The following is a 24468-nucleotide window of genomic DNA, read 5'->3' as shown; positions in this document are numbered from 1 at the left end:
CGTCATGGAAAACACGCGATTAAACGAGCAAAAGAAAATAACTTGACAAGAAAATTAAGGAAACCTCAGCAGCAGGAGATCAAACAACACCTCTTGACGGGGAATATAAAAGTACAAATCAGTGCACACAAATGGTTTCAAGAAACCGAATAACATTGTGTCAGTGGCAAAACGCGGAATGTGTTTATACATAAAACAGACCAAGACACAACACTGCTTGGGAACACTATAACACAATATTCTTCACACTAGCCTCACACATAGTTTTCTGGCGACTAATTTACAACAGTTTTTAAGATTATAAAGGACCAAGGTTAATTCTGATTGTCTGATAGAATCCTGCAAAATGGAAATGTATATACTTAGCTTGACACACTTCCTGTCGCATACCACCAGAAAAAGCAAACAGGTTTCTCCTGAGGGCCTCGACCCAGATATCTTTAAGGAAGCAGGTGTTATGCGACTGGTAAAAATATCTCCGTTTAAAAATAGCTAAGCCAGCAGCTGTAAAACTACCCCAAAGCCTCCCTTCTGTCCTACAACATCGGATAGAGTGGCGAGAACACAGTTCTGGAGCTGGAACTCACCTGCAGGACTTACAGCGGGCTATGCAGAAGAAAGCATCAGGCGAGACCTCCATTGGTATAAGGTCGAGGATTGGCCAATATTTAAAGGTCCACCCCTATTCTTCTAACATGATTTCAATCTGGCTCTCCCTTACCCGATAGTAAGTTTTTCAAGAGAAATACTTTTGAATTTAAAAAGTCGACACTTTTTAGAAGCTGCAATGTTATCCAATGGTAGGAAAACAAGTATGATATTCAGGTATACAGTATAGCAACGTACGCGTCCAATCTCCTAGACTTAAGGTGAGTATGGGGCAAGGTCCAATGTTATCCTTTGGGGGAAGAACATGTACTGCATTTGGGCACTTCACAGCGACTTAAGGGACCAAGCTCCTGGACTTAAGGTATGTATCGGGCAAGGTCTAAGGCAGCACTAACAGGTCACCTCGGGAGACACTGGGGTGGCTGGGTGCAGAGGTGATTTCCAGCATTGGGTGCCCAATGTTAACCTATGGGGATCGGTCTGGTCGAAAAGAGGCTGCAGGCTTGGACTGGGAAACCAGTTGGTCTTAACCACAAAGGGGGGGCAGGAGGTTGGGGCGGGGATTTGGGTCTCACGATGCATGGGACTTGGGTACACCTTTGGTCCTCTTCTCCACAGGCCAAAGGGTGACGGATGCAGCGGTGCCTTCAGATGTCAGATTTTCATCACCGGTAGAGGGGGCTTGCAAACAGAGGCTGCAGGTAGCGGCGAAAAGTTCATGAGGAGCAAAACCAAAGTGGACTCTGTCTCTTGAGGGTTTGGGGATCACTCTGACATCGTTGGCCAACTTCAGCTTGGGCTAGGAAGCATGAGAGTAGTGGTGCTTTGCAGCGTTGGACTTTTGCGGTTCCGGAGTCTCTCAGTTTTCACTATTTGGACTTGTATGGATCTCGTTGCTGATTGGTTTTTGATTTTGCTCTCCAAACTGAGGTGAATTCTGCCTGGTACCTCATCTAACCACCCACTGCACATTCTTTGTCATGGAAGCCATCTACTGCTAAATCAAATACAAACGTATTTAGACTTTCAAACACATGGAATGTTTTCCAATACTTGCCCATTAATGTTATGTGATCATCTCTCACAATGCTGCCAAAACTGAAGCCGTTTTGGCAAAGTTGTGGGTGACGGTGTTGTCTTGTTAGGCCTCTGCCTCTCCCATCCTAATACAGAATGTCTGCTTCACTAGCCTGGGACTTCTACTAGGCTCAGTCACACATGTCCTGACCTATGCAGTCAACGTTTGTTGTCCACTACCAACTTGCCTAAGGTCCTTTACTAGATGTATGTCAACCCAGCCCTGACCGGGGCAATCTACATTCCTAGCCTGAGATAGAGGTAGGTCACTCCCACACTACCCTGTGCAGACTTCCTTCCTAGACTAGGCCCCCCTCCCCCTGTAGGTGTCCATCACTCTAACATTGAACAAGGTAGTCTACACGCATAGATTCCTAGATAACAATGGGGCATATTACCAAGATTAAGCGATAATTATCGCTTACACGGTTAGCGGCAATATTATTATCGTCGAGCTCCGCCGATTTTTATCGCAGATAAACCTTGCTATTATCAAGGTTTATCTCAAAAGCGATAAAAATCGTCCGTAATGCATGAATATCGCTGAAAAGTCAGCGATATTCATGCATTACCGAGCTAATGCTCTTAGCCATGTTATCCACCTACCATTGGATAACATGGCTAAGAACTGCTCTGGGCAGGCGCTTAGCGCAAATATTTCCAAAAGTACGCCTTTGTAGGTAATAGGAGATAGCGATGTTAGCAACTGTGTACAGTCGCTAACATCTTGGCACACACACTTTGCATGTCATTAGCGATAAATATCGCTGACATGCAAAGTGGGCCCCAAGATGATCGCTATCTCCGACTAGCTGTCGCTAACTGGTGTTAGCGACAGCTAGGTAATAGGGCGATAAAATTATCGCCGCTTTAGCGGGAAAAATTCCCGCTAAAGCCGCGATAAGGCCCTTGGTAATATGCCCCAATGTCACTCCAACATTGACCCCCAATTGACATCCACTTTGCTGCACGCATTCAGGAAAACAATCCTAAGTTATTTCTCTTCTCCTCGTGTTCACAGATTGAGGGCAAAGGCTCCTTGTGGTGCGTGGAGCCAAAATTTCGGCACCTGCTCATAGACGGGCTGAGGAAGAACTGGTGTGGACAAAACTGTGACACGTCAAGGTAAGGGCAGGGGTGCGGTGCATGAGCATTTGTAGTAAGCAGCACAGGTAGTGAATATGGATCTGCAAAGAGCAGTGCTAGTATGTGCTGGGAGTCTGTGCGGGATGTTGCACATAAGTCTATGGAGGAAGATGTGCAGCAGCCATAATGTTTGGGATGCAAATGCCCTTCATGAAGTGGTACAAAGAGTCTTCAGGGAGTGGTGCAGGTCCGGTGAGGGAGTCGTGCAAAACACCTCAAGGTTGTGGTGCAGAGGGTCTGCAGGTAGTGGTACTGAGGCATCTTAAGAATTGTGGGGGCTCTGGGACAAACATATTTTGGGGGCTCCTGTTCAGAACAGCTTGAATTGATTTATGATACAATTTCAGCTCTTTCATGCCCTCTTCGACTAGGTCTCTGACAGTGCACAGACACACATGTCCAAATTCTAAATGTGTTTACATCTAATATTCAGGGATAGTGATGTGTGTTTTCAGTATTGTAACACAGCAGAAGCTCACTAATATTACTGCAAATAATCTCTGTAACACCTAACCATTCTCATATGTGAGGTCCTGTTTTGATCTAAAAGAACTTTGTTATGGAACATTATTTATCTGCAAAATATATGTAATAGATTCACACATCACCCACATTAAAATTAATTAAAGGAAAACGGTGTTTAAAACAATCTGTTTAAGAAGTATTCAAGGTCATCTGGGCAAAACTCTCTGCAGAATAAAGCTGGCCCCCTGTAACAAACGTGGGAGTGGTGCTTCTTGCCAGCACCCCCTGCCTCCCCGCTCCCAGGGCTGGTCGAGCAGCAATCTGCCAGGGCTGGTTGCTGTTCCCAGTCTGGCCCTGCTTACATCGTCTCTGCAGAGGCACAGGTTTTCTTCAGGCAATATGTAGAGGGAAATGCTGGGAGTCATGTAGGAGTCTGTGCACCAAGTAGTATAAGAGTTCTCCAGGGAATATTGAACGAGTCGATGCAGAACATGGAGCCTGCTCTCCCTAAGTAATTGAGGGGGACCTAGTCTACCAACGAGGGTTAAGATCTCACCTTCAGGACTCGGCTGGTGAAGTCACCTTTGGTGAGTGTCCAAGTATTGTATGGTATTCCATGGTGGTGCCATAGATTTCTGATCTCCTGATGCCCAGGGCAAGGGCCCTCTGTGTTGTTGCCCGCTTCTTACTTCCTAACCCAATTCTGTCCTCCCTAATAATCTGCTGGTCTTTCTTCCTGCCCTTTTATTCTAGACAAGGTGCTCTGAGCCAGATCCTCCTGGGCCCTCCTGCTGACGAGCTGGAAGACAACACCCCCAAAGATACAGGTACCATCTGAAACGATTAGGGTGTAGTAGGAGGCAGAGCGGACATAGACATAGGAAACTGTAAGAAACAGAGGTCACCCTGTGGGCACCAGTGAAGAGTGGATGCATCTCTCTAATTTGGAAAGAGGGGGTGCTGCACCCTTAGTCCTGTGGAAAGGGAGGAGAGATATGGTCTCCCTAAAGTGAAATGACCAATAACATCACATTGTACCGCACACCCCCACCATGGCTGTTGCCCTGTGTCTTTGCTCCAGGCTATTCCATACACTTTCAATGGAGCCTCATGCCTTCCAACCCCCTAGGTGATCTATGTGTCTGAAAGTGGCCCTAGAATTTTGGTGCTCTTAATTCTATGACAAAGGGTCTCCCCCCCCTGGTTACTCTTTGGTCCTTGTATTAAGAGCTCAAAGACGTACGCATGCCTCTATGCTGGATTGAGGGGGGCGCTTTCCTGCTTTGGCTAAAAACAAACTTTGAGGAGAGAACAATGCAATATTTTGTGACAACTTCTTTTTATGTAGCGCTTTTATCTGTGGCTCTTTATATACATTTTGGTATGCAATTGTTATGACACACTCTAATTTCATGTTAATGTCTTTGACCCTTGGAAGATGAAAAGCTCAGTTGACCATGAGGGATCTGAAACCGCGACCTACTAGTTACAAACAGATTCCCACATGGACCGCTTAATCCACAAAGCTATAATAAAACATATACGCAGGGTTTCAATGCTAAACTCTATCATATATGGGGCATAAGGAAAAGGCAGGTCATGAGATGCATAACAACATATTCGCAGGTAGGGAACTGGATAGAATGTTCTCTTCGTGACTTTATAGAACACTACCCTATATAGAAAAGAACATTCCCACGCCCATTAAAGTCAGGTATATGATAGCTTTGTGAAGCAACTTTGCACAACGTAATTTAATGTGATATCACTGGCATTTCATTCACTAACTAGCTCCCATCTGTTTGTAGTGCCCTGTGTCCCTCCTCTCACATGGATTCTGGTGTTCATCCCCAATTGGCCACATCTGAAGGACAGAAATCAGTTCCAAAATGTTACACTGTAAGCAAAATAGGTTGCTGAAAGTGAGAACCAAATACATATATTCATCAACCATTAAATAAAGTCGAAGTCATGACAATAATTCCAGTAACACCTTTAAAAAAAAAAAAACATGCAATTAAGATGGAGGTGGAAAGCATAAAAATCCCATGCAATTAAGATGGAGGTGGAAAGCATAAAAAGTTCCATCAACAACAAACATGATGGTGTGAGAAAAAGAAAACAAGAAAAACGAATGGCAGCGTTAACAAAAATGCCCATTGCAAACTAAACTTTGAATACTCAATGACACTTAGAAATACCTTAAACGTGACTTAATTAAAAAAAGTTAACCTCCTCCAACTAAATCAGCTGATAACTTTAAATTCAACGGAAGTCTTAATAAACCCCCTCATTTGTTATATGTTTTGGTACAATAATAGTATTTTTTACATTTATGGTAAAACGAATGCAGCACATTTTACTATTTTGTCAAACATGCTGCCTTAAGATGAATTTGTATTTTTGCCTGGGGTTTTCAGCACTAATGCACCTTTATAATTTACTGGTACTATTCTACACTTAGGTGACTCTAGAAAGATATCCTGATCCTGTGACCATATGAGTGCACTTTATCCTCTGACATGTCCATATCTGAGTGGTGGAGAACAGAAAATACATATTTTGAAAACCCATCATTCAAACAAACACAGAAGCACCACTTCCCTTAAACGGTTATGACAAGATAATCAGGCCGATTAGAGGCTGTCACCCACTAATAGATTATTTGGGGTGGGTACAATCTAAAAACATATAACTTCGCTATGTTTGATTTCAGTTCTATGTTTCCATTCGAAAGAACAGACATTACATCACCCATTTATTTTAAAAAGTTTTATATAGCGCAACATGACCCTAGAAGGTATCAGAGCGCTTTACATACATGTTACAGAACACATAGGTATGAGGGTGTTCTGCCTCTATCTGATCCCCTTTCCATCGTCGCTTCCCTCTTTCTCTTACCCCCGCGCCGTGAAGCTAGAATGCTTGTATGTTGCACATTCCAGCAAATAAATACAACAGAAACAGGTAAGTACAGATAAGAACTCCTGTGAAACCTGTGCAGATCTGATATCCATAAATCCAGTGACACAAGGGAATACATATCTTAGTCTGACTGTTCTGCTAACATTTTTCTATTTAATGGAAGACAGAATCGTCAGCTCTATATTTATATTTGGTATTTTGCTCTATAAAAAAAAATCGCTGCAAAACACATTATCTTTTGTAGTTTCATGAAAGGGTAATAAAGAGCAAAGAAGTACTGCTACCCCTCAGTTGATTTTCTAGGAGGGATAGTATTAGATAATATATACATTTATTATCTCTGCTTCGAGATTTGTGGTTATTTTCTAAAGAAACAAATGGCTTTGGCCTTAGTAGTAACCACCCAAAGAATATTATGAGACCTTGCTTATGTGAAAATGGAGGCAGAGACCTCTGTGCAATGCTATGCATGTCTGGCACCCACACATCAGGAGACGGAGGGGAACATATATCTAGTGCCACCGGCTACATTACCAATTTCTTCTGTGATACAGGTCTGAGAGAGTCATCAGTTCCATGCAAATTCTATTGAAAGAAAAAAAAACAGGACATGTACAAGATGGCGACGAGGTATCAATAATATTGCCATCCGTTGCCATGCCAAATGCCGATTGATTCAGTGTATAGTCCTTAAAAAGAGATTGTGTACATCTGGATGGCGCTGAATTATTAATGCACACCATGCCTCTGTGCCTGCTGCTATTGCGGGCCATTTCCTCCCTTTAAGGATTGGCTGGTGCCAGGTGCCAGGTGTGACCTGTGTGTTTGTCTGGCATTGCTGCTGCTTTCAAGCTAGAGAGATCCTTAGGCCAAAGCCTAGATCTCATATGACTCCTATTCTCAAATCTTTGCACTGGCTCTGAATGAATGAAATAATTAAGTTTAAAGCCATGGTGATATTCTTTAAAGCACTCCATGGCCAAGGAGCCAAGGATCTCAGCAAGCGCGTTATCCGCTACATTCCAACAAGGATCTTAAGATCTTCTACAGCAGATCTTGCACGCCTCCCCAAAATATGCTTAGCGCGTATAGGGTGAAGATCCTTTGGATTTCTGAGTGTACAAACATGGAACAGCCTACCCGCCTCTTTGAGAGCCCTTGCTGATTTGGCAACTTTCAGAAAACCCCTTAAAGCCTGGCTTTTCAAGACGTAACCCGCCGCTTAGCATCCTGCCACTATGGCCTTCCTATCCCTGATGTTCCATCCTAGCGCCAGGCCACTCTAGCTGGAGCAGCTATTTGCGCTATATCAAATCCTTTAATTTCTTTTCATTTTATTCCTTTCAAACCCTTGCAACTTGGTGAGGGTCCTGATCTGAGTACTACGAGTAATGGAGTGAACAATTGCTACCAATGTGTTTAGCAACTGCAGCAGTGTAGAGTGGTATGCAGCACAGAAGTAACTGCAAACCGGCTCCTTTTGTAGACTTGCTAGTGGAAGGAAATCGGGTAACCCACCTGACGTGGGAAGTAGAGTTGTCCACCTCTTCTTCACAGGGAATGGTGGTTCCATGAAGGTTGGCATGAAAGTTTCCACTCTCTGGGCTGAAGTGGCCTTGCCTGGCTTGATACTGCTGCTGACGTCACTGGAGGATCCAGTGGCCATCTTCGTCAGCAGTAGTTGGAACAAGTGAGAAAGGACTAAATACTCTGTCAGTAGAGGGGACTTCTCTGAAGTTTTGGCTGCATAACATTGAATCTGAAACTTCAAAAAATTGCATATATGCAGTAAAAGGATAGTAGGCATTCTCATGTTATTGAAGATCTCTACTCTATAAAATTATTTTTTTCCTGCTCCTCTCATACTGGCAGTTTTATTTGGAAATGCGAGTGCAATCTGTAATGCCATTCCCACTTCTTTTATACATCCCAGCTTGTTTTATACATCAATTTGCTAATCAATGGCCTGTAAATGACTCCTGGCTGAAAACACTCATAAGCATGCAGGCAAGCTCACCATAATCATGGTGGCTGATTTGATTCACTGCCGCCTTCAGCTTTGGAGCTCCAGCAATTCATCACTGAGGGCAGCAAATAAGTAAGCAACATAAAGTCTAGGTTACCCGCGGGAACCTGCATTACTCTTTTTCAATCAGGCAACGTTCCATAAACAGTCCCTCTGCTTTTCCTTTTTTTTTTTTTTTTTTACATTTCCATTGTATTAGACATCTTTATTTGACTATTCCTGGGCAGAACCTAGTTAAGGACTCTCTCCCAGAATTCGTCCTGTGTCTAACAAGTTAACTGATGTCCTTCATCCCTTATTAGAGGCAGAAAATGAATTGTACGAGAAAGAAACAGAGAAAGAGTAATGAAGATTATCCCAAGTAATCTAGATATTGCGTCTTCCTTATTTATTTTATTTATTTTAAAAGTTTTATATAGCGCAACATGACCCTAGAGGGTATCAGAGCGCGTTACATGCGCGTTACGGGACACATAGGTAGATAATTGTGGGAGAAAACAATGATATGTAGAAATACCAGCATGTACAAAATGAAATAATAGAGGCAGGCATTGGGGCCATACAATTGCCAAGTAGCACATTAATCAGCGGTGCATGATAGGAGGTACATTCCACGTCGACCCCCTCTTCCTTGTACAATTCCTTTAATCTGTGAAGTCCAACCACACACACACCAGATGAAGGAGTACTAACATACATAAAACTACAGTGATTAATTTATGAAAAATAATAAGTGCCAGGGCCCTCATCAGAAGGCCCCTGCAGCTTGCACCACCCGTTGCCTCTGCCAGAGCTGCCAATGACAGCATCAAAGCACTACTAATCATCACACTCTTTAAAGTGTGACAGTTCCAGGCCCTAAAGCTACTAAAAAAGGCCTGGGTGGTAGGTATTAGTCATTTTGTATTGTGTATTGAATTAATAAACAGGTGTTGTCCTTATAACTAAATTTTACTGACAGTGCCACCATGTGCAGACAGACTGTCATAAGAGTCGGAACTGACAATTATTTGCCGTTACTGAGCACCAGAAACCACTGGCTTAAATTAAGCACTGTAAAACCAAGATAAACCAATTACTTACCTTTGGTAACACTCTTACTGGTAGATATTGCATCTAGCCCCAGATTCCTTACATTTTGAATGCTCTCCAGGCGTCAGACTATATCCAGAAACCTTTCAGCAGTACCCCCACATGCCAAAAGGTGGCACTTTGCGGCTCCAAGTCCACACGGACACCGTTCCTGACTGGAAATGACATGCGGGGCCTAAATAGACGCTACTACTGCGCAATGACATCAGTTGCTTTCTGGACTGTCCGCGCCACCAGATGCAGAGCCAGTGCCGGACTGGGAACGCACACCGGCCCTGGCAATGAGGTCTGACCAGCAGTGGATGGGGGGTGTTGGTTGGGGGTGAGTGCTGATGGGAAACAGTGCTGCTGCATTTGCTGAAGAAGCAGATATTGCAGCACTGCTGCAAAACCGATCCCCTGTACCAAAAATGCCCCCACCGGTCCAAAACTGGCCCCACCCTTCCGGCCCTCTGGGAAAACGTCCAGTGCCCGCTACTGACAGTCAAGCCCTGGGCAGAGCTACAAAAGCAAACTGGTAGTTTGCAGATTCCTAAACTTAGGATCTAAATAATGAGCAGAGTCCAATCACAGAACGGCGATGATGGTATGGTCAATGAGGAATCTAGAGCTAAATAGAGTCTCAACTAGAAAGGCGTTACCGAAGGTAAGTAACTTGTTCTTCTGATAGAGATTTCCTGCCACAGATTTCTCATCTTGTGCATATATACCAAAGCAGCGCCTATGTGGAGATGGGTTTGTGAGTGGACTCAAACCAGAAAGTCCCACCGGACAGAGCGGGCAAAATGCCTCTCTCGTCGTACATGACTGTCCAGACAATAGTGATTCGTGAACATATGGAGGGATGCCCACATAGCTGCCTGGAAAATGTCTAAGGCAGAGACTCTGCATGCTAACACAGTGATACCAGCTTTGGCCCTGGTAGAATGAGCATCATGTCCTTCTGGAGGCTTGTCTTGGGCAATATATAGCAGATCTTTATGTAGAGCACAATCCAATAGGAGATTGTTCTCTTCTGCACTGCCTTGCCTTTTATCGCTGTAGAGAACCCCACAAAGAGGTGATCATCTACCCAGTGTTGTTTGGTACAATCTATTTAAAGCCTCAGCGCTCTCTTGGGATCCAAGCAATGAAGTCTCTCCTCCTCTTTAGAGGGGTGAGGCGGAGCACAGAGTGCCGGCATGATGGTGGTTTGAACAACGTGGAACGGTGTCACAAATTTTAGCGGGAAGAATACCCGAATTCGCACAACAAGTTTTGTCTGGGAAGAAGGTAGTGCATGGTGGCTTGACACAAAGAGCTTGAAGCTCACTCACGCACTGTGCAGAAGTGATGGCCAAAGAAGAAAGGGGAAACATACATTGAATCCCTTGCAGAAATCACATCACAACCAGTGACTTAAACAGTGAGGGCTGGGCTGGCAACCATAAGAAGACCGAAAGATAACTCTTAAATATGCCAGGGCAAAGTCTTGCCAGGCAAGAGAAAAAACTAAAATTAGATCATTTAGCTTAGAGGAGGTCAATCTGGTGTTTTCCATTCCAAGCCACAAATTTGTTCTGAGAGACGTATACAGTTTTTGTTGAATGGCACATGACTGCCAAGATGACATCACCTACCTCTAAAGGACGGTCAAAGGTGTTCAGCTGTCACTGCTCAATCTCCAAGCACTAGGTTGGAGAGTACGAAGGACCTGGTGCAGAAGACTTACCTGCTGCTGCAACAGCGGGTCTTCCCAATAGGGCACAAGGATCGCAGGACATGTGGTCAACCCCAGGAATTCTGAATACCAACCTCTTCATGCCCCAGTCAGAGCAACTAGGATGACTTGGGTCTGGTTTGTCCTGATCTTCTTGAGAACTCTGGGCAGGAGTGGGATTATCAGAAAGGTAAACGGAAGTCCTGAGCGCATCTCCGAACGAGAGACACCTTGGAAACTCCAACGTGCAGAAGTGCTGACACTGCACGTTTTCACAGTTGGCAAATAGATCAAACCATGGTGCTCCCAATTCACAAAAGAGACCTTGTGCTACCTACAGGTGTAACTGCCATTCAGGATAGGCTAGGCGTCGAAGGCTGAGCTCATCCTTCCTGGCAGGTGGTTCGTCACTAAGAAAATGTGTTGGTGGTCCTGTCACTTCCCGAGGTACATGGCCTTCTGGCACAGGATCCATGAACCCACCCTGCCTTGTTTGTTGCATAACCAACCTCATGACAGTGGTGTCTGTGAGCACTTGTACCAGCATCCCTAAGAAAGGTGACAGAAAGGCTTTCAACACCAAACGGATGGCCCTCTGCTCTAAACGGCTTGTGTTGAGTCGGGACCCAGCAGGAACCAGAGGCCTCTGATCTCCACCTCTCCCAGATGGCCGCCACAACCCAGAAGCAATGCATCAGTCACCACTGTCAGCTCTGGGTGGCGAAGGGAGAGGGGTCTGCTGCTGACCCAATTATGGTCAAGCAGCTAATACTGTAGATCTTTTGCAGTCTCCACCGAAATCTGAACATGGTCAGGGAGGTCCCTTTGATGTTGGGCCCACTGGGACTTCAGATCCCAGGACAGAGCCTGCATATACAACTTGGCATGCTCAACCAGCAGGATGCAGAAGGCCATCAGTCCCAGTAGCCTCAGAGTCGACCTCACCCAAATCCCGGACCGAGGCTGAAAGATCAGGATCATAGCCTGAATGTCATGGACTCTGTTTCCCAGGAGAAAGGCACAAAACCAAACCATGACAAGAATGGCTCCGATGAAGAAGAGCATCTGAGAAAGAATCAAGTGTGACTTCAGCACCTCAATAGTGAATCCCTACAATGATAGGAGGTTCGCCGAGAGTTTGGATGTGGTTGACAACAGTCTGAGGCGAGCCTGCTTTCAACAGTCAATCGTCAAGGTAGGCGAAGATTGGCACCCCAGACCACCGAAGATGAGGTGATCTACCATCATCTCTTTCGTGAACACCTGAAGCGCACTGAGAGACAAAAAGGAGTACAGCAAACTGTAAATGCACCTGTCCCACCATGAACTGCAGGCAGAGCTTGTGAGGCAGCAGGGCGGGAATATGAAAACTGGCATCCTGTAGGCCCACTGCCACAATCCAGGCTCCAGGGTTGAGGACCGACAGAACCTCAGCAAGGGCAAGAATCTGGAATGTCTCCTTTCGGAGGCAGGCTTTGAGAGAGTGTAGGTCTAATATAGGCAAAAAGCCTCCGTCCTTCTTGGGCACCAAAATTTAGAGGCAATAATAACCACACCTTTATTTTGTGGCCAGCACCCTTTCAATAGCCCCTTTGGCCCAAAGACTTGTACTTCCTGTTGCAAAATGAAGAGATGGTCCTCCTTCAGTCATTGGGGAGACGGTGGAAGGTGCGTCAGGGAAGAAAGGAATGGTAGAGCATAAGCTGTGCGAACTATCTGCAGGACCCACATGCCCGAAATGATTGCCTGCCAACCCGGAAGGAATCACTGTATTCTGCCTCCAGTTGGGTGGCTTTGCTACTTCAAGGGCACGCGAAACAGGTTTGGCAGGTGGGGCTGCAGGAGGTGGGGTGGTGGCAGATTGGGTGCCACGTTGACTGTAGCCATGACAGCGGAACTGCTGGGCCCACTTAGGGGGCTGGACTGGCTGGCAATTAAGGTGTACCTTGTCCAAAACAGTGAAAGGAGTTTTGGACCTTGTGTGGATGGCAAAGGGGCATCTAGGCCCAAACAGCAAGCGGTAGCCCCGCTCTCTTTAAATCGTTGGAGAGCAGAATAAGCCTTGTCCCTGAACAGGCGCATCCCATCAAAGGACATGTCCATCAGCGAGGACTGGACATTGCAGAGAACTCAGTTGATCGCAGCCACTCATGGCAGCAAATGACAACAATGGTGCCAATGGATCACCCAATGGAATCAGTGGTGCCCAAGCCACAATGAATCGTGAACTTGAGCACAAGACCTTCCTGTATTGTTTGAAGCAGGATAGGAAGAAGGTCATCAGGCACACCAAGGAGGACTTGTGCCACCGAATCCCAAAGGGCGTGGGAGTTGCGCCTTAACAAGTGGCTGGTGTAGGCAGATTGCAGGACCAGGCTGATGGAGGAAAGGATACACTTACTGAATGTTTCCACTCACTTAGAATCCCGGTCAGGAGGAGTGGTAGGGAACGTGTTCGTATTAAGCCAACTTATACAGGATTGTACCTCAAGGCTGTCAGGAGAAGGGCATTGTGGAAGGAAGCAGTGTCGCCCAGAGTAGGGCGATGATGGCTGACCTGACAATTTGTTGGTTGATGGGGGAGACCCCCGAATAAAGTGTTTGTTATTACCTCATTGAATGGGAGGAGAGGCTCAGTAGAAATATGTCGCAGTTGCAGGACCTCAATAAGAAAACTAGTTTTTACCTCCATGGTGGGGAGCTAGAGGTTTAGAACTTCGACCCCCTACACATTACCATAACGTAAGACGCTGATTCCTAGGTGGCTGGTTCATTGGGAGAAAAAAGAACTATCTCCGGAGAGGTATCATGGCCACTACCCTCCTGCAAGTCCTCATAACAATTGCTGTCAGTGTAAGATTTAGTGAACTCATCACCCTGGTCATAGTTGTTATCAGAGACGGTGCCATAGAGGGAATGTGGAGTGGGCTGCCTCCCTTGAGGTGCAGGTATATCCAATGGAGAAAGAGGTGCCTTGGGCGGAATTGAGCATGACTCCGATCGATGTAAGATCTGTGCCAACTCGACAATGGAGAGAACGATTGGGTCCTCCTCCGGCGTGAGTCATCATTGGCATCGAAGCAAATGGGGTCAGGTCCGGAAGTAGGGTCAAAAGTGGAGTCGGAGGCATGGGCTTGGAAGGTCCAACTGGTGCAGAGGGCGAACCCAGCAGGGGTAGTCCAGATGAAGGACCTCTCGTCCCTTGGGGCCCAGTGGGAGACGTAAGATTTTCAAATCTGAAGAGCTTGAGCATGGCTGAGCGAAACTTTGATCTGAAGCAACATGGCATTCAATCCGGGTAACTCGGGTTGTGCTGGCCTATATTGTCCGCGCACATCAATTCTGGAGAAGGACGACATTCGTGCAGTGACACGAGGTGCCTCCATCCAGCGCACTGAGGTACTGCTGAAAAGTTTCAAGATTCAGTCTGGCACCTGGGAAGTATTCAAAAGGTGGTTAATCTGCAGCAAGAAGTCTCAATTAGAATATATGGCTTTCACCAGTGTCATTTACTGAAATGCAATTAAGAAACATTTAGAAACAACCAGAATAAAAGTTTCCAGCGGACAGAATATTTTGGGCTACTGTCAATGCTGCCTTATCAGAAATCATCATTCGATAAGGTTCACATAGCTACTCTACATATATTAAATAAGGAGGCACCTGATGTCAAGGCCCATGTAGCAGGAGCACACCTTTTTCAGACCTTCTCTGTTTATTAGGCGGAAGAGGGACTCCTGACCCATCTGCTCAGAGTGGCTAAAGAATGTTTCAGTCCACTTGTATTTGTTCCAAATGTAACAAAATAAGAACAATATTTGTGAATTTCTGATGTACACTCAAAAGAAGTTAGTAGAGCTTTAGGTACATCTAAATATTTGTATATAGTAACATTATTCTGGGATACCAGGAACAACAACTTCCTGTTCTAAATTAAATGAAGAAAAAATTATTGGCAAAAAAGGCACCCGTTTCGGAAACAAATTATCTGGAAGGACTCTCAAATAAGGTAGAGAATTAATTATGAAGCCCTAATCGCTTAATCTCTCCCGGGGGTGATCACCATCAATAATACAACTTTCAACCTCAACTTTTCTAAATTCCAAGAATCAAAGAGTGGATGCTGAAGAATACTACTGGTAAATCCCATGGAGGAATGAAAAGTGTTCCACGAACAATGAGGTAGGATGAGACCTTTAAATAACCTATTAAGTCAGAAATATTTTCTAACTCTCCCACAGTTCTCTAATGGCCATGTTTGCAGCCCACTGGACATTTAACGTGGCTAAAGCCAACCCCAAAAGAAAAACTTTCAGCAGAAAATACTAAATCTGAGCTGAAGACAAGATAAAAATTGCAACCTGTATGCTGTACATCAAAAGTGAAATGTAGACCAATGGTGCTCATAAGATCTTCTAGTTAACACTGTTGTAAAAGACTGAACTGTTTCTCTAAAGATAATCCTAAACTCTGTAAACCTAGCCTTTCGCTTGCCAGACCAGCAAGCAGAGGTGAGAAAACTGAAGATGCTATTGGTTTAGGACAGAAGAAAGAGAAGTTCCATGGAGGATTCACAACTAACTCCAATTGACGAGGAAACCAAATTCACCTGAGCCAATAAGGAGCCATTAAAACACATATTACCTCTCTTGCAATATTTTGACACACAGCAAGACACCCTCAAGTGGATTACCTCCTTCCTCACAGAACGCACACAGAGCATCTGATTGCCTCCCTTCACCTCCATATCCAAAGACATCATATGCAGCGTACCTCAGGAATCATCCCTCACCCGCCACCCTGTTCAACATCTACATGACCCCCCTCGCAGATGTCATCAGATACCACAGACTCAACATATTCTCCATATTCTCCTATGCAGACAACACTCAGCCAATCCTTTCACTCACAGAGGACCCCTACGACCAACGTAGCCAAATGGATGAGAGACAAGTTCCTCCAACTCAACTCCGACAAAACTGAAGTGCTAATCTTCGGAAAGAACACCTCCACATGGGACTGGAGCTGGTGGCCTGGAGAACTCGGACCCACACCGACCGGCCATGCACGCAACCTCTGCATCATCCTTGACAGCCAACTAACCGTGAAACGACAAGTCAACGCAGTTACCTCCTCCTGCTTCCACATACTTTGCATGCTCCTCAGAATCTTCAGATGGGTTCCAACCAACACCAAGAAGACCGTCACTCAGGCCCTCGTCACCAGCCGCCTTGACTGCTGCAACACCCTCTATGCTGGTTTCCCCACCCAGCGCCTCAGAACACTCCAGACCATACAGAACGCTGCAGCCAGTCATCCTAGACCTCCCAAAACAAACCCACCTCGCCCCCCACCATATTTGCTGCCTGGTTAGTACATGCCTTAATGAGTCTATGGAACCCTAAATAATTCACCGGATGTGAGCTGGGAGCGGTCTGGGGATGTTTGTGTTCAGGGGCCAGTCCCTGATCATCTGGGTAATGACCAGTGAACACAAAAGGGACCCCCTGCTGCCTCATTTAATTCACTACCATGAGCAAGGGCACTCTCCGCACAGGGCGCTATCTTCGTAAAGGTGTGCCAACCAACTTCTGCTCTGACTTACTTGTACATGGGAATTAGATGGGCTCCCTTTAAATGACAGGTCACATAGGAGGACATTGGGCTAGAAGCCCCCACTACAAATGGCTCTACATGGCCGCACAGCTACAGCATACTGCGAGCTGGTGGTATAGAGAGATATTAGATCAAATGGCGACAAACTGGTTCCTTGTTCCACCAGGTGGAAATTCCCCCTACATTTGAATAGTCTTATGGGGGGCTCGAATAGGGCATCGGAGTTTTGTCGAGGTCTTCCATTGCATGAAACATTTACAAAGTGACACATCTAGGCAGATGCATCACTTTATAAAGCCCTAACCACATTACACCTGCATCAGGTATAATGTATGCAGGGTGGGCGTTCCCCCGCAAGAAAGCCTCATAGAAGTGTTGCAGTGAAATCTATGAGATTTCACTGCAACACTTCTGGGACGCCAATGCGTCAAAACCTTACGCCTGCCTCATGGCAGGCGTAAGGGTAACGCAGAGCCATAGGCACAGGCCTACCCCATGCATTGCTGGAGTTGGGTCATGCTTGCAACGCAACTCCGGCATTGCATGACTTTTGCGCGACAGATATGCCAGAATTCCGGACGTATCTGTGTTTCTTTGCGACATGGAACGCCGTATATTAAATACAGAGCATCCATCGTGTCGTAAGGAGGGTGCAGTGAAAACTGTTGCATCGTTGTTTTGTCGCTGCGATGTGACAGTTTTCATAAATAAGGCCCTGATTATTTAAAGGTTCGGTGAGACCGGCGGGTAAAAATAGGCGCTACTTGTCGGCCTCCTCCCATCTCAAGGGCTTATACAGAAAAGGTAAATGATTTTGCTGGTTTTCGTGAAGAACTGGGAGTGTGTAGAGATCGTTTTCACATGCATACAGCCACTGCTATGATATGTTCGAACTCATGGCCCAGATTTTCTAAGCAGCCACATGAGGATAACATATATCTTTTTTATAAAAAGGTTTCTAGGTGGTTCCTGCTCTGTATGGGGCTGCAACATCAGAAAAGACCGGAAAGCTTAGCTTGAAAGCCAAGCAATGCGCACAGGCGGATTTCGTTGTCCATCTGGTGCAGGGAGATTCATGAAAGGATCATAGAAATGTGAAACATCACAAGAGTTTAGCATAATTTATTTTAACATCTCTGTCTGTGCGTCCGATTAGCAATGGGGTTGGTGTTTGTTTTGTGTTTAAAGTGTGCTAACATGTGTCTGTGTCCATGTGCTTCTTCTCCTTGGTTAGTTTATATGTATAGATGTTCACGGATTGCTCTGTTTGTGTTGAATATTGAACTTGTCTATGTAGCCATTTGTGTGTATGTATTTGATGGGCTTGTTTTGTATGTATATCTGTTAGTGTTCATGATCTCTCTTGGCTGCATATGTACCTTTGCATTTGATGTGTTTGGTTTATTTGGTATCTCTCTGAGCATTTGTGTGATTTTTTTTGCTAATGGTCCTGTGGTTACTTATGTGTGTGTGTTTTTTTTAAATTAGAATACATACCTGTGGCTGCATGATTCTGCATATGAGTTTGTATCAGAGTAGAATTTCGTGTGTGGTTCTGCATGAGTTTTATTGTGCAATGTACGTCTAGTGCCGTGTATGTTTTTTTTATGTAGAGAAAGATCTATCCTTTCCATGCAAGGAGCTCGGGTCAAATGGCATTAATAAGAAGAACAAACATTAAATCTTGTAACTCTGTTAAAAGTTGAAGTCGCTGGATTTGTGTAACTAAAATGTTTAATTTGTCCACGTGGATAGACTTAAACACCAACATTGAATTTCACTGGTCCATATATGTGCACTGCACAGCACGTTAAGTGTCCTCCAAATAATGTAAATCCTGTATTTCTCTGATGTTTGAAAAAGTTTGATCACAGGTTAAACAAGCATTTACAATGCAATAGGTCTCGCAATTATGCGAGTTTAAGCTATTGGCATTGTAAATGACAATGGCTTTTATTTATGTTCTAAAAATGAAAACAAAAATAAAATGCATTGTTATTTGCAATGTTAATTGCTCAAACTCGCCTAAATGCGAGACCTATTGCATTGCAAATGCTTGTTCATTTGGGCCTTAGGTCTCACTTTAGAAATAAAAAGGAACAAAACCCACATTTTTAATATTGTTTCACTTCATTGTTCTCACGTTTTAATTTTGAAATTGCAACCTAGATATGTCATTTCATGCAGTGTGCGATATTGAACACTTCATTTTGCTTCCTCATGCCTTCTTCAGGGGTTTTACAAAGGTGTTGGTGGTGGGTAAGAACACATGAGTGCGAGAAACAGCACAGTAACATAAGGAACGGGAGGAAAAGCACACGAGGGTGACAACAGACAGCGAGGGAACTGGGGAAAAGTACATGAGAAACAGATCCCAGGGGTTGGGGGGGGGCACACAGGGAGAGAAGGGAAAGCTGAGAAGTTCCCTAAAAGCAGTCCCTGTACTTTTTTGTAGTTTATTTTTATTAAACAAATCGATCTCAGTACAGAAATATAATTACAAAGGGTCTGGCACATCCAATACAGAGACAAGCCACTGATGCAAAATAATTGACAAATATTACATATTACAGACCAGGGGGATTCAGGAGCTTCCAACTCACAATGACAACTTGATGAGAGACAAATATCACCTCAATAACTGTTCCACACTCCCCAGATCCTAGCACACTTCCCCGGGCATCCCCTCGCTATGAAGGCCGACTTTTCTCTGAACATGCACCAGTCCAGGTCTTCCTTCCACTTCCCCACCCTGGGTGACTGACTGGCTTCCACACAGTTGTGTGATATTACGTTTCGCAATCATGAATGCTAGGGTAGCCCACTGTGTGGTGTATGCGTTGAGATCTGAGGGCTCCCAAACATTCAATATACACCTGCGGGCTTCCGGTTGAAGAGGCACCCCCCAACAGTTATATACCGTGGATATCGGCCCAATACTGTTCTATATGTCGACAGTTCCAAAGTATGTGCATAAATGTAGCCACCTCCCCGTATCCCCGTCTGCACTCGTCACTCTCTGCCCGTCCCTTGCCAACCAGGGCCGGACCTGTTACATACACTCTGTGTACGATTTTAAGCTGCACTAGCCGCAGCCTGGCCGGGATGGCGACCACTCTTGGGGAGGAAATCGCCTCCTGCCAATCCTCATCGTCCAGCACCATTTCCCTCTCAACGCCTGCAGCGGACCCTCCATATTATTGATGAGCTTCTTATAAATGAGTGAAATGTTTTTTTCTGGGAGATGCCCATCAAGCACCCTGTCCTCAATAGGGGGAGGCTTCCGGTAGTGACAAGCCCACCTAATGCGTGGCTGATTTGTAGGTAGCGAAAACGTTCGGTATCGGACAATTTGTATTGTGCTTGCAGTGCCGCGAATGAAATTATCGTATCCCCTCCCCAGATGTCCTTGATCCTGGATATCCCTATGATGTCCCATTTGTCAAACCCCTTAGTTTTCCAGAGGCAACCGAATCTCTCAGAACTCCACAGCGGCATAGCAAGCGTCAGCTTGCGCTCCCACTGCAGGTGTCTGGTCACCACATGCCACACATGTACGGCATGCTCCGTGGGTCCAGTCAGAGGATACCTACGCGGCCTCGCATATAACGATCTAATATTATCCCCCCGGGGAGTATCCATCTGTCCTTGGCATAACCCAGGTCATTTGGCTGCCTGTAGATCCCATGGTTAATTGCTGCCATGTCCCTGTACTTTTTTAACGCACTTCGACCGCTGGTTACATTGCAAAGAAACAGACACGTTGTTACGCTATGCATGATACTACGTGACACAGAAAAAATCAGTTCACAAGCACATAGGCTGTGAGGGGGCAGGCTATGTTTAATTTAATTTTGGCGGCATAGTTAAAATATCCACTGTTTCCTGGAAAATACAACATTGAAATACCACCAACCAGAATCAAGTGATAAAAATTCCTGAAAGTGTAGGGAATCAAAGAAAAGATGTCAGAAAAATAATAATAATTCAAGACCAACACAATAATGGAAGCAAAAAAACAGTACATGCTCTGTTTGATCTGAAAAAAATAAAAACTCACACACCGGCGCACAAGGCCAGACCTACATAAACAGCCACGGACAGGTCAATCTCTCACAGGCTGATTGCTGCAGCTCACACTATCATTCTGCAGTACACCATCCAGGATGCAGCACTGCTAGGCCACTAAACGCTATGCCTGATCCATGTTCTGCTACAACAAACCATGCTGCATGAGGTTGGAAACCAGGCCACCAATCAACAACCTTAAATGGTGCAGCAATGCGGGATAAGAGCCAGGATTGCCAGAGAAAGGCTGGAACCCATAAATGTGAGTCAGCTTCAGTTCCAGACGATACACCATACAAAACATATTTTCATTGTTTTGGGTACCCTGGAACCCAACACAGGGATCCAATACCATCTCCTCTGCGTGAAAAAAGCAAGGAGCACTAAAATTCTTTGCAACTGGCACCACACAGCAGATAGTAGTATTATAGGTTTGTTATTTTTTATTTACTTTTATTGAGCATAATCGAGCAAAAGTACAGTAGCAAGTAAAATTAATACAGTACTAAAGACATAAGATATACAATAAAGTGATATCGTGCATCGCGTCAGGCCTAGATAGTAGAATTGGTGTGTGGTATTTCTCAGTCAACCTTTAGCCAAATACCTCGCTAAATTATGGATGATTTGCAGAGAGTGAGAGAGCAGCATATACAGCTAGTAGTTGGAAGCCAACAAATTAACAGGGAGAGCAGAGCCGAGCCAGGAGTAGGGCTTGATCCTGGCTTGAGCTTTCAGTGGCTCGCCCACCTCTATATCCAGCCCTCCTTAAACACCCACACAGCTAATGCCCGCAAAGCAAATATCTATGCCACATCAGAGGCCGCTGCCGGTAGTGGGAGTACCGGCCGGGCGGTGACGTGGGGAGGGGGAGGGGGAGCGGCACGGTGGGGGCTAGTAATGTATGGAATCCGGACCTTAACAGGTAAGTAAACATAAAAATAAATAAAACGAATTTCGTTGCGCGCACTGCATCGCATTTGGTGCCTACCCCTACCCTGCCCCTCCCCCTCCCCCACGTTACCGCCCGGCCGGTACTCCCACTACCGGCCGCGGCTGCACATCAGGATTTCCTGACGTCCTAGGATCAATTGACAGCACTCGTCCATCCAGTGGTCACACGTAGGCTGGAGTAAGTGTGCTAAATCCATAAAATGAAGCGCATTATGTGCAAATTCTGTGTGATGTGGATCGGTGTATAGTAAACTGGTGTGTTAGGTGCATTGAACGAAACCATAATGTCATGATCTTGACAAGAAGCAACAATAGTCATACTGTGGTAACACATCACCCTTACAATCCTTGGCAGACAAATCAACCCTTCATTAGATTACAATGCATTATGATTGCTGTAATCCAATCTCAAAACATGTTAGAAGTACTGCATGCAACGTAATCCATCATCTTCTCCATAATTTGCAGATTTTAACAAATTTGCTCTTAGCTCAGACGGATCAAAAGTTACTGGAAATGCAGTGATACCTTGTTGCAGCACAGTGGATGGCCTTTCACATGGGTTGACTTGTCACTGTTTGTTGCTTAATTTGGGAGTTAAACTGGTACTGAGTTAAAACCTTTGCCATATGATTAACGAGTAAAAACAACAAAATAATGAAGTAATACAATCATAGAATGTACCTCATTATCCCACCTACTATTTTTTTGCATAATTTAGTCAGCCTTGCCACATACTTTGGTCCTTCCCTGTTACAGAATTTCAGGGACCGCGCCAGTAACGAGGAAAACATGTTATGGGCATCGGAGGCACTAAGCAACTAATTAGTACACTATATGCAGCAGCGACATCTAGTGGCAATAGTGTAGTAGATCGTGCAGCAGCAACTCCTAGTGATAAATCAGAGTATGGCAGCACAACAGGGGCCCAAGTAGGACATGCAGTTTTTTAAGTGCTATCCTAAAGCTTTCCTTTGGACCCTCAGCTGTGTCCAAAACAGGACTGCCTAATAAGTGCTTAATTTGAGCCGGTGGTTTCCGGTGCCCAGCACCGGCACTTAATTGTCAGCACCGGTGCTTGTGACAGTCTGCCACAAGGTGGCGCTGTCTGGCCAATTTAGACATGACCACAACAACAGTTAAGTAGTAATTCAATGTACATCAAAAATAACTATTGCCTGCCTCCCAAGTCATCTTATTGGGCGTGAAGTATTCCAAATTGTCACACTTGTAGGAGTGTGATGGTTAGTAGCTGTGTTGTTACCATCATTTGAAGGCTGGCAGGGGCAATCTGTGGTGCAAGCTGCAGTAGCCTCCTGACGAGAGTCCTGGCACTTACTTTTTTACAAATTGAGCACTTTTAATATCAAGGGTGCCTGGTTTTAGGGCCACCTTCTCTCGCTCTCTCTTCCATCACCCTACACATCTTGCCTCTTTAGCAGGTCCACTTTACAGTGCGCCTAGGAGCTCCAACTCGCAGCGCAATATCCATATCCGCAGCAACACACAAGCACGCGCATTCGGAGTGGAATCGGCTTCAGGGCAGAGCCAGACCCAGAGAGCACTTACGCGGCGTAAGTAACGCCTCAAAGGGCGAGGCATAGACCCAAATACAGACGCAGGCATAGCTTCATAGACGCAGGCGCATCTGTGCCTGTATCACAGCAGGTGCACTTTTTTCACACATCTTCCCTTCCCGCTCGTCAATGTCGCTTCCGAGCGGATGGTTTTATTCATTTTTTTTCTTTCTTCAAATGAGTGCAAAAAATCCTTAGCAACGGAGGTTTCCATGGGAACCGACTGCAATGGTGATGCTGGGTGTGTAGGCGCTGAGACAAACACCGAGGTGGAAATAACGCTCCAGCCGAGGTGTCGATCTAACCTGGGCCAGAGGCGGCCGCCACAGGTGGCTGGCATGGAGCTGATTAGCACCAGTGGGCCGGTGAACACAAGCAGAACCCGAATCTGGCACTTCGGGAGCGATATCACTGCAGTTTTTTAACCAAAATGATATCTGCTTTTCAAACTCGACCCCCGTGTGTTACATGCACATCAAGAACCCTCCTAAAGATACAGCAGTGGCAATAAATAGCATTTTGCACTGTGCGCATGTGCATATATATTATGTATTTTTGTGTTTAAAATATACTATTGCTATACAATGTATTACCATGATATGACCTAAAATACCCCAAAAATGAAAGAAAGCAATACTTTGAAATGTAATATTGTGAAAACAGAAGAAGAAAAAGGGAACAGTGGATATGAATGAATCCTATTTACTATGTTTTGTACTTATACAAAATATATAATAATTAAGCCTAGGAAGCCTATGCAAAACTATACAAAGATTTATAACACTTTTATATAGAGAAGACAGTGATAAGGGGCCAAATGACAGCGCTGTAGCAATACAACAACTTCAGAACATGCAAGATATGTGTTGTCAGATTGTCAGAGGCGCTAATGCCAGGGAGAGAAGCCATCCCTTTGGTTCTGGTTATGGGCTTAACTTCCAGCGAGGTTCTATCATTGTTCGTGGATCTCCAGAACCTAAGCTGGACAGAGAGCGCGAGCCGATGGAAGTCATGGAAAGATTAAGGGAGACATTTCCAAAGGACATTGGGGAGCTGCTGTACAATCTGGTGAGGGGTCTGTCTGAAGCGGTCGACCATTTATACAATGTTGGCCAAAAGAGAAACATATGAACAAAGAGTTGCAACCTGATTGGAAAGTATCAACTGGAGAAGTGCCTTTGTAGTCAAAGTCAAAGTCAAAAGATTTTATTTGC

General features: G+C 45.1%; 1 protein-coding gene across 1 annotated transcript in view; it reads left to right on the top strand.

Annotated features, from left to right (window-relative positions):
* LOC144782846 (forkhead box protein N2-like) overlaps positions 1 to 24468 on the top strand; it is a 65826-nt gene that overhangs the window by 26625 nt on the left and 14733 nt on the right. The window contains exons 3-4 of the mRNA XM_078662112.1: positions 2708 to 2811; positions 4051 to 4124. Of these exons, the coding sequence (XP_078518238.1) occupies positions 2708 to 2811; positions 4051 to 4124 (178 nt within the window). The remainder of the gene's footprint in view (positions 1 to 2707; positions 2812 to 4050; positions 4125 to 24468) is intronic.

This window comes from Lissotriton helveticus, chromosome 9 (genome assembly GCF_964261635.1).
Source record: "Lissotriton helveticus chromosome 9, aLisHel1.1, whole genome shotgun sequence".
NCBI lineage: Eukaryota > Metazoa > Chordata > Amphibia > Caudata > Salamandridae > Lissotriton > Lissotriton helveticus.
Note: the sequence above shows the minus strand (reverse complement) of the source record. Positions and strands in the feature narration are given on the sequence as shown.